Below are 10412 nucleotides of genomic sequence, written 5' to 3' on the forward strand. Positions count from 1 at the left end.
AATCAAGTCATTAATTGTGATTTTAAAAATCAAATCTTTTTCAAAACTAATTTCAAATCATATCTTTTCAAAAATATCTTCTTATCTTACCTTTTTCAAAAATTTAATTTAAAAATATCCTTTCTAACTTCTTATCTTCTTATCTTTTCAAAATTTGTTTCAACTAACTAACTAACTTTTTTTTTGTTTCTTATCTTTTTCAAAACCACCTAACTAACTCTCTCTCTCTCATTTTCGAAAATATCTTCCCTCTTTTTAAAAATTTCTTTTTAATTAACTAATTATTTTAATCTTTGATTTAAAAAATTTTTTTCGAAAATTACTAACATTTTTCAAAAACCATTTTCGAAAATCACTAACTCTTTTTCAAAAATTATTTTCGAAAATTCTCCCTCTCCCATCTGTGTTCGAATTTTTTCTTCTCCTTTTCTTTCTCTACTAACAATAAGAAACCTCTTTACTGTGACATAGAGGATTCCTCTTCTTTTCTTGTTCTCTTCTCTTTCTTATGAGCAGGGACAAAGAAAAAGGCATTCTTGTTGAAGCTGATCCAGAACCTGAAAGGACTCTGAAAAAAAAAAACTAAGAGAAGCTAAAATACAACAATCCAGAGATAACCTTTCAGAAATTTTTGAACAGGAAGAGGAGATGGCAGCCGAAAATAATAATAATGAAAGGAGGATACTTGGTGACTTTACTGCCCCTAATTCCAATTTACATGGAAGAAGCATCTCCATTCCTGCCATTGGAGCAAACAACTTTGAGCTGAAACCTCAATTAGTTTCTCTGATGCAGCAGAACTGCAAGTTTTATGGACTTCCATCTGAAGATCCTTTTCAGTTTTTAACTGAATTCTTGCAGATATGTGATACTGTTAAGACTAATGGAGTAGCTCCTGAAGTCTACAGGCTCATGCTTTTCCCTTTTGATGTAAGAGACAGAGCTAGAATATGGTTAGATTCTCAACCTAAAGACAGCCTGAACTCTTGGGATAAGCTGGTCAAGGCTTTCTTAGCCAAGTTCTTTTCTCCTCAAAAGCTGAGTAAGCTTAGAGTGGATGTTCAAACCTTCAGACAGAAGGAAGGTGAATCCCTCTATGGAGCTTGGGAGAGATACAAAGGACTGACCAAAAAGTATCCTTCTGACATGCTTTCAGAATGGACCATCTTGAACATATTCTATGATGGTCTGTCTGACTTAGCTAAGATGTCATTGGATACTTCTGCAGGTGGATCCATTCACCTAAAGAAAATGCCTGCAGAAGCTCAAGAACTTATTGACATGGTTGCTAATAACCAGTTCATGTACACTTCTGAGAGGAATTCTGTGAGTAATGGGACGCCTATGAAGAAGGGAGTTCTTGAAATTGATACTCTGAATGCCATATTAGCTCAGAATAAAATATTGACTCAGCAAGTCAATATGATCTCTCAGAGTCTGAATGGAATGCAAGCTGCATCCAACAGTACTCAAGAAGCATCTTCTGAAGAAGAAGCTTATGATCCTGAGAACCCTGCAATAGCAAAGGTAAATTACATGGGTGAACCATATGGAAACACCTACAATCCATCATGGAGAAATCACCCTAATCTCTCATGGAAGGATCAAAAGCCTCAACAAGGCTTTAATAATGGTGGAAGAAACAGGTTTAGCAATAGCAAGCCTTTTCCATCATCAACTCAGCAACAGACAGAGAACTCTGAACAAAATACTTCAAATTTAGCAAACTTAGTCTCTGATCTGTCTAAGGCCACTGTAAGTTTCATGAATAAAACAAGATCTTCCATTAGAAATTTGGAAGCACAAGTGGGCCAGCTGAGTAAAAGGATCACTGAAATCCCTCCTAGTACTCTCCCAAGCAATACAGAAGAAAATCCAAAAGGAGAGTGCAAGGCCACTGAATTGATCACCATGGCCGAACCTGCAAGGCAAGGAGAGGACGTGAATCCCAGTGAGGAAGACCTCCTGGGACGTTCAGTGATCAATAAGGAGCTTCCCTCTGAGGAACCAAAGGACTCTGAGGCTCATCTAGAGACCATAGAGATCCCATTAAACCTCCTTATGCCATTCATGAGCTCTGATGAGTACTCCTCTTCTGAAGAGAATGAGGATGTTACTGAAGAGCAAGCTGCCAAGTTTCTTGGTGCAATCAGGAAGCTGAATGCCAAACTATTTGGCAATGAGACTTGGGAAGACGAACCTCCCTTGTTCACCAATGAACTAAGTGATCTGGATCAACTGAGATTACCTCAGAAGAAACAGGATCCTGGAAAGTTCTTAATACCTTGCACCATAGGCACCATGATCTTTAAAGCTCTGTGTGACCTGGGTTCAGGTATAAACCTCATGCCCCTCTCTGTAATAGAGAAACTGTGAATCTATGGGGTGCAAGCTGCTAAAATCTCATTAGAAATGGCAGACAATTCAAGAAAACAGGCTTATAGACAGGTAGAGGACGTGTTAGTAAAGGTTGAGGGCCTTTACATCCTACTGATTTCATAGTCTTGGATACTGGAAGGGAAGAGGATGAATCCATCATCCTAGGAAGACCTTTCCTAGCCACAGCAAGAGCTGTGATTGATGTGGACAGAGGAGAACTAGTCCTTCAATTAAAAGCTGGCGCTGAACGCCCAGAACAAGCATGGTTCTGGCGTTCAACGCCAGAAATGGGCAACAAATGGGCGTTGAACGCCCAAAATGGGCACCAACCTGGCGCTGAACGCCCAGAGTTATGTGCAAGGGCATTTTACATGCCTAATTGGGTGCAAGGTTGTAATTCATTGAACACCTCAGGATCTATGGACCCCACAGGATCATCTCAGGATCTGTGGACCCCACAGGATCCCCACCTACCTCCACTCACTCTCTTCTCTCTTCTCAATCATCCTCTATTCCCAATAAACACTCTTCCCTAAAACCCTTCACCTATCACCTCCATCCCTCTTCCCTATTAACCCTTTACCACTCACATCCACACACTCTTCCCCATAAACCTACCTCATAAACTCCACCTACCTTCAAAATTCAAAACCAATTTCCCACCCAAACCCACCCATATGGCCGAAACTTAACATCCCTCCCTTCCCTATATAAAGCCCTCCATTCTTCCTCAAATTCACAAACCACAACCCTCTCTTCTCTTCTTGACCGAAAACACATCTCCCCCTCCTCTCCATATTTTCTTCTTCTTCTTCATCTATTCTTTCTTCTCTTGCTCGAGGACGAGCAATATTCTAAGTTTAGTGTGGTAAAAGCATAAGCTTTTTGTTTTTCCATTACCATTGATGGCACCTAAGACCGGAGAATCCTCTAGAAGAGGGAAAGGGAAGAAAAAGCTTCCACATCCGAGTCATGGGAGATGGAAAGGTTCATCTCCAAAGCCCATCAAGACCACTTCTATGATGTTGTGGCCAAGAAGAAGGTGATCCCCGAGGTCCCTTTCAAACTCAAAAGAAATGAGTATCCGGAGATCCGACAAGAAATTCAAAGAAGAAGTTGGGAAGTTCTAACAAATCCCATCCAACAAGTCGGCATCCTAATGGTTCAAGAGTTCTATGCCAATGCATGGATCACTAAGAACCATGATCAAAGTAAAAACTCGAATCCAAAGAACTATGTTACAATGGTTCGGGGGAAATACTTAGATTTTAGTCCGGAGAATGTGAGGTTGGCGTTTAACTTGCCTATGATGCAAGGAGATGAACGCCCCTACACTAGAAGGGTCAACTTTAATCAAAGGTTGGACCAAGTCCTTGTGGACATATGTGTGGAAGGAGCTCAATGGAAGATTGACTCCAAAGGCAAGCCAGTTCAACTAAGAAGATTGGACCTCAAGCCTATAGCTAGAGGATGGTTGGAGTTCATCCAATGCTCCATCATCCCCACTAGCAACCGATCTGAAGTTACTGTGGATCGGGCCATCATGATTCATAGTATCATGATTGGAGAAGAGGTGGAAGTTCATGAGATTATACCTCAAGAACTCTACAAGGTGGCTGACAAGTCCTCTCCCATGGCAAGGCTAGCATTTCCTCATCTTATTTGCCATCTATGTTACTCAGCTGGAGCTTTCATAGAAGGAGACATTCCTATTAAGGAAGAGAAGCCCATCACTAAGAAAAGGATAGAGCAAGCAAGAGAGCCCATTCATGGAGCTCAAGAGGCGCAGGAAGCTCATCACCATGAGATCCCGGAGATGCCTCAAATGCATTTTCCTCCACAAAACTATTGGGAGCAAATCAACACCTCCCTAGAAGAGTTAAGTTCCAACATGGGACAACTAAGGGTGGAACATCAAGAGCACTCCATCATCCTTCATGAAATAAGAGAAGATCAAAAAGTAATGAGGGAGGAGCAACAAAGACAAGGAAGAGACATAGAAGAGCTCAAGGACATAATTGGTTCCTCAAGAAGGAAACGCCACCATCACTAAGGTGGACTCATTCCTTGTTCTTATTTCTTCTGGTTTTCGTTTTCTATGTTATGTGCTTATCTGTGTTTGTGTCTTCATTACATGATCATTAGTAGTTAGTAACTTTGTCTTAAAGTTATAAATGTCCTATGAATCCATCACCTCTCTAAAATGAAAAATGTTTTAATTCAAAAGAACAAGAAGTACGTGAGTTTCGAATTTATCCTTGAACTTAGTTTAATTACATTGATGTGGTGACAATGCTTCTTGTTTTCTGAATGAATGCTTGAACAGTGCATATGTCTTTTGAAGTTGTTGTTTAAGAATGTTAAATATGTTGGCTCTTGAAAGAATGATGACAAGGAGACATGTTATTTGATAATCTGAAAAATCATAAAAATGATTCTTGAAGCAAGAAAAAGCAGCAAAGAACAAAGCTTGCAGAAAAAAAATAGGCGAAAAAAAATCAAAAGAAAAAGAAAAAACAAGCAGAAAAAGCCAAAGCTCTTAAAACCAAGAGGCAAGAGCAAAAAGCCAATAACCCTTAAAAGATTCAGGGGTTGAAGAAGGACTGCTGATGCTGTTGGATTCTGACCTCCCTGCACTCAAAATGGATTTTCTGGAACTACGGAACTCAAAATGGCGCGCTTCCAATTGCCTTGGAAAGTAGACATCCAGGGCTTTTCAGTAATATATAATAGTTCATACTTTTCCCAAGTTTAGATGACTCAAACTGGCATTCAACGCCAGCTCTCTGCCCAATTCTGGCATCCAGCGCCAGAAAAGGATCCAAAACCAGAGTTCAACGCCCAAACTGGCTTCAAAACCTGGCGTTCAACTCCACAAATGGCCTCTACACGTGGAAAGTTAAAGCTCAGCCCAAGCACACACCAAGTGGGCCCCGGAAGTGGATTTATGCATCAATTACTTACTCATGTAAACCCTAGTAGCTAGTTTATTATAAATAGGACATTTTACTATCTTTTGATCATCTTTGGACGTCTGGTTCTTAGATCAGAAGGGCTGGCCATCTCGGCCATGCCTGGACCTTTCACTTATGTATTTTCAACGGTAGAGTTTCTACACTCCATAGATTAAGGTGTGGAGCTCTGCTGTTCCTCAAAGATTAATGCAAAGCATCTCTATACACTTATCTGAAATTCTCACCAGCGATTTACATAAGTGTTTCTATCCTTTATTTTATATTTATTTAATTATTATTCGAAAACTTCATAACTATTTTATATCCGCCTGACTGAGATTTACAAGGTGACCATAGCTTGCTTCATACCAACAATCTTCGTGGGATCGACCCTTACTCACGTAAGGTATTACTTGGACGACCCAGTGCACTTGCTGGTCAGTTACACGGAGTTGTGAACCATGGTATTGGCATCATGTTTTTGGCGCCATTTCCAGGGAAAGAAAGAGCAATGAATTTTACATAATTAAAGTGTAATCACGATTCCGCGTACCAGGGGGGCTTTTAGTTTGTGGGGAAGATTCCTGTTAATGAAGGTGAATTGCTCCCGACTTCCCTATCTGAAATTTCTCCATGTCTCCCTCTGGTTCAAGTCTTGGTTTGTCCTCTATCCAGGCGTCCAGGTCTGCTAGGAACACGCCAGCTGCTTTTTTGGACTCCTTCCTTAAGGAGAGGCTGGCGTTGTCGCAAGCGACTGCCGTTTCTAGGTCTCCCCTTATGGAACCAACTGTTCCCTTGTCCGTCATGAACTTCATTGTTAGGAACTTGGTGCATATTACAGCTGAGAACTCGTTGATGGTTTTCCACCCTAGGATGATGTTATAGGCAGTGGAGTCTCTAAGGACTACGAAATCTGCCATAACCGATCTCCTGGCATTGCCAGTTCCTAAGCTGATTGGGAGGGAGATCGTCCCGTCGGGCTTGATAAAATTGTCGTCGAGTCCCATGACTCCATGTTGGTGATTTTGGAGGTCAGATTCCTTGAATCCCATGGCGACGAAGACGTTTCTGAATAGGATATTTGAGTCGGCTCCCGTGTCGACGAGGATGCGTTTGACCAGTCCCGTTCCGATCATTGCTGTGACTACCATGGGGGAGTTCTCGGGAAGGTCATTGAACCATTTGTCTTCTGGGCCAAATGATATGGTGGGGGGCTTCCTGCTGGCAGTGGGGCTCTCTGTTGTGATGGAGAGCACTCGGGAATCCTTCCTTGTTGCTGATTTGGAATTGGGGGGGCTATCTTGTCCGACCACGACATTAACCACAAAGGCTGGGGGGTTGTTGGCGTCCGCTGGAGGTTCTTGTCTTGGCTTGACAGCCCGGTTCCGGTCTTCCTCCGAGCGCTCTCTTTCCCGTCTCCTCGGCTCCCTAATGAGCCGGGAGAACTCGTTTAGTTTTCCCTCCCTGATGGCTTGTTCCAAGGCATCTTTGAAGTCAAAACAGTCCTGGGTCTTGTGACCAAACCCTTTGTGGTAATCGCAATAAAGGCTTTTGTTGCCTTCCGTTCTCTCCTTCAGGGGTCTTGGTCTGGATAGGATTCCTTTGTCTGCAATCTGCTGGTAGACCTATACTATGGGCGCCGTGAGTGGCATGTAGTTCGTGAATCTCCCTACCCGTGGTTGCTTGGGTAGTTTGTTTGGGGTGCTGTCTCTAGGAGCTTCCTTGTATCTTTCAGTTTGGTGCGCATGCCGAGGTGGCGGGTTGGGTGGCTGCCGTTTATTGGCCGCCACAACCTGGCTGACCTCTTTGTCATTGATGTACTCCTTGGCTATGCTTTGGATTTCTTGCATGGTCCATACAGGTCTGGTTGTTAGGTGTTTCCTAAAGTCCTCGTTCAATAGGCCGTTCGTTAGGCATAGGCTAGCGACCGAGTCCGTGAGGCCGTCGATTTCCAGGCATTCGTTGTTAAACCTATCCAGGAACTTCCTGGTCGGCTCGCCGGGTTTCTGGGTGACCCCTAACAGGTTGATCAGGTGTTTCGCCTTTGCTATGCGCGTCGTGAACCGTGCTAGGAACTTCTGGGAGATGTCTGCGAAAGTCGTGATGGAACCTTGTGGGAGAGTGTTGAACCACCGGATTGCCGGGCCGGCCGGTGTTACGGGAAACGCCCGGCATCTGACTGCGTCGCCTACTCCTTCCAAATTCATTCTTGCTTCGAAAGCCGTGACATGTTCCTGGGGATCCTTGGTCCCATCATACCTCATGTCCATTGGCTTGTCGAAGTTTCTCGGGAGCCGGACCTTGAGGATTGAGGGATGACAAGGGGTTGCCCCTATGATGATGGGGTTTTCTGGATTACGGTCTTCCTCTTTCTGGGACCCCCAACGGCCTTCCGACTTGCTTCGGTTGGGTCTGGAGGTCGCTTGTGTGTGTGTCTCTTCGCGCCTTATTAGGCTTCTTGCTTGGCTGTTGTGTACATGGGAGGGGGAGTGGGTGCGGGCGTGGGATTGGCTAGCGCCGCCGTGCGAGCGGCCAGCGTTTCCCTGGGATTGGTCCCTTGCCGCCAACTCCCGCTCCAAGTTCTGAACCCTGTGTCTGAGATTCTCCAGCAAATGCCTACACATATCAAGTATTTAAAAGAATTGTTGAGCAAGAAAAGAGTTTTGAAGGGAGGACAAACGGTAACAATGAACAAAGAATGCAGTGCCCTCATCAAGAAGGACACAGTTTCTAAGAAAACAGACCCAGGAAGTTTTCATATCCCCTGCATCATAGGGGGAACAAAAATTGATAGAGGATTCTGTGATCTAGGAGCTAGCATAAATGTGATGCCTCTAACTCTCATGAAGAGGCTACAACTGAATGAGGTGAGATCCACTGATGTAATCATACAACTAGCTGACAAAACTCAGAAGCAAGCTGAAGGGGTAGTTGAGAATGTGCTGGTTAGAGTGGGAGATTATTACTTCCCCACAGACTTCGTCATTTTGGACATGGAGGAAAGCTACCTACACCCTATCATTCTGGGCAGGCCATTTCTAGCCACTACCAGAGCGATCATAGATGTAGAACAAGGAGAGCTAATTCTGAGAATACGTGATGAACAGCTCATTTTCAAAGTTTTCAAACCTGCATCTGAGCCTAAACCAGAATCGGAAAAGCCTAAGGATGATAGTAGCCATCTATGTTTGGAGGAAAGCAAGCCAGCAACTGAAACTCTAAAACAGTCCTTGGAAGGCAAACGAGAGTTGCAAGAGTTAAAGCCACAAGAATCAATGGAAACAGATCAAAAGGATCCTTATGGCATAAGGGTCAATGAAGAAATCCTCAGGAGAAAGGGAAGAATTGTAAAGAAATTGCCAAGAGGGTGGAGAAACAAGAAAATTCCCACTGAAGGTTTCTCTCCGGGAGATAAAGTGATATCAAGCCATTATCTGCCAATTCCACCTGGCCTCAAAACCATTCCTTCCCAGCTCCCTCAAGTGTTCACAATCAGGAAAGTTCTTTCTATGGAACATTTAGAAATCATGAAGGAATCAAGTGGGGACGTTTTCGTAGTGAGAGGAGAAGACGTCAAGCACTACAATCCACCCTAACAAGGGACAACCGTCAAGCTAGTGACGTTAAAGAAGCGCTTCATGGGAGGCAACCCATGTTTTAATATCCCTACTTTTTTTCTGTTCTGTTGTGCATTTAATAAAGCATGGTTTCTTATGCATGAACTTGAATCCTCAGGACAACTGCTGAAAGAGTGCACTAAACATTGCATGTAAAATACAATTTGTCTCTAAGTTTGGTATGCCTGAAGGCACCCCAAATTTTATTCAAAATACATTCAATTTTTCATTCAAAGTGCACAATCAAACATTAAGTTTGGTGTTCCTCTTTGAACACGGTTCATGAAAAGCAAGAAGTTCCTCTGGATTTCGAAATTCATGACAAGTATACCATTCGCATGTTTTAATACTTTGGTTTCAATTACTTAGGGTAGTAAATTTGTTTAGAATCAAAGAGCCAATGTGACTATGATTTATTAGAATTATGCACATTCATTAAGGACAACCAATATGGATTTCATGTCATCAGGAGACTTTACCAAACACTAAGTTTGGTGTCCAAATAATAAGTGTGCATACATGTAGAAGTCACGGCTATAAGCTCATAAAGACAATCATTGATTTACATGTGCAAGTACTATTCATCATTCACATGGACCGAAAAATGATAGCAAACTTGTTTGTTTGTGCAGGTACAAAAGAAAAGACAAAAATAGAGGAAAAAGACAAAGGGAGGTACGATGCTTGGTCAAAAAGAAAATTCACAAGTCTTTGACACATTTTCTTCATCATAGCATAACTATCTCTTGCCGAAAATAACCTCACCACACTTCCAACAACACTTCTTGCTTCACCTTGTCAACTTTAGCTTGTCACTTACCCAAAACTAAAGAACCAATGGCAGCTTCATCTAGCCACAAAAGAAGAAAAGACAAGTAGCCAATGGAGGAGAACAGGGAATTCGATGCATGGAGATACAAATCAGTTTTCCATGAGATTCAAGCCGAATGGATGAGACCTAAAAGGGTACTAGCTGAGGTTCCCTTTGACCTTGAAAAGGATGAGTTCCCAGGTGTTTGGGAGAAGATCAAAAAGAGGAAGTGGGAGCTCCTGACTAAGCCAATCACTAAAATCAACATCAACCTGGTGAAAGAGTTTTATGCAAATGCAGTGAGGGAGGATTCAACCGTGAAACCCACATACAAAAGCTATGTGAGAGGGGTGGAAGTTGACTTCAGCCCCAAGGCAATCATGAAAACTCTTGGCCTGAAAAACATACATTTCAGCCAAGCAAGTTATGAAGAAAGGATGATAGGAGAACCTGACTATACAACTATTGCTGAAGACCTTTGTGCCATCAGAGCTGAATGGGTGAGAAAAACAAGAGGGGCTCCAAGAGTCTTGAGAAGGGGAGACCTAACACCTGAAGCTAAAGGGTGGTATGCAATAGTTAGGAGATCCATCCTACCCACTGCAAACTCTTCAGAAATAGTCCCTAAAAGAGCCATCTTGCTACATTGCA

The 10412-nt window shown here is 42.8% G+C and overlaps 1 protein-coding gene across 1 annotated transcript; it reads right to left on the minus strand.

Moving 5' to 3' along the window:
* LOC107640915 lies at positions 5921-7957 on the minus strand. Its single transcript, XM_016344418.1, has 2 exons — positions 7007-7957; positions 5921-6958 (listed from the first exon to the last, which is right to left on the minus strand). The coding sequence occupies exons 1-2, from the start codon at positions 7955-7957 to the stop codon at positions 5921-5923; spliced, it is 1989 nt and encodes a 662-aa protein (XP_016199904.1).

Source organism: Arachis ipaensis, chromosome B05 (genome assembly GCF_000816755.2).
Source record: "Arachis ipaensis cultivar K30076 chromosome B05, Araip1.1, whole genome shotgun sequence".
NCBI classification, from domain to species: domain Eukaryota; kingdom Viridiplantae; phylum Streptophyta; class Magnoliopsida; order Fabales; family Fabaceae; genus Arachis; species Arachis ipaensis.

Bases quoted from the DNA above. Each gene is read 5' to 3' on its own strand.
- LOC107640915 (XM_016344418.1), bottom strand. From the start codon at position 7,957: ATGTGTAGGCATTTGCTGGAGAATCTCAGACACAGGGTTCAGAACTTG. The intron at 6,959-7,006 runs GTAGGGAGATTC...CCCATAGTATAG, and splicing joins AACTACCCAAGCAACCACGG to GTCTACCAGCAGATTGCAGA.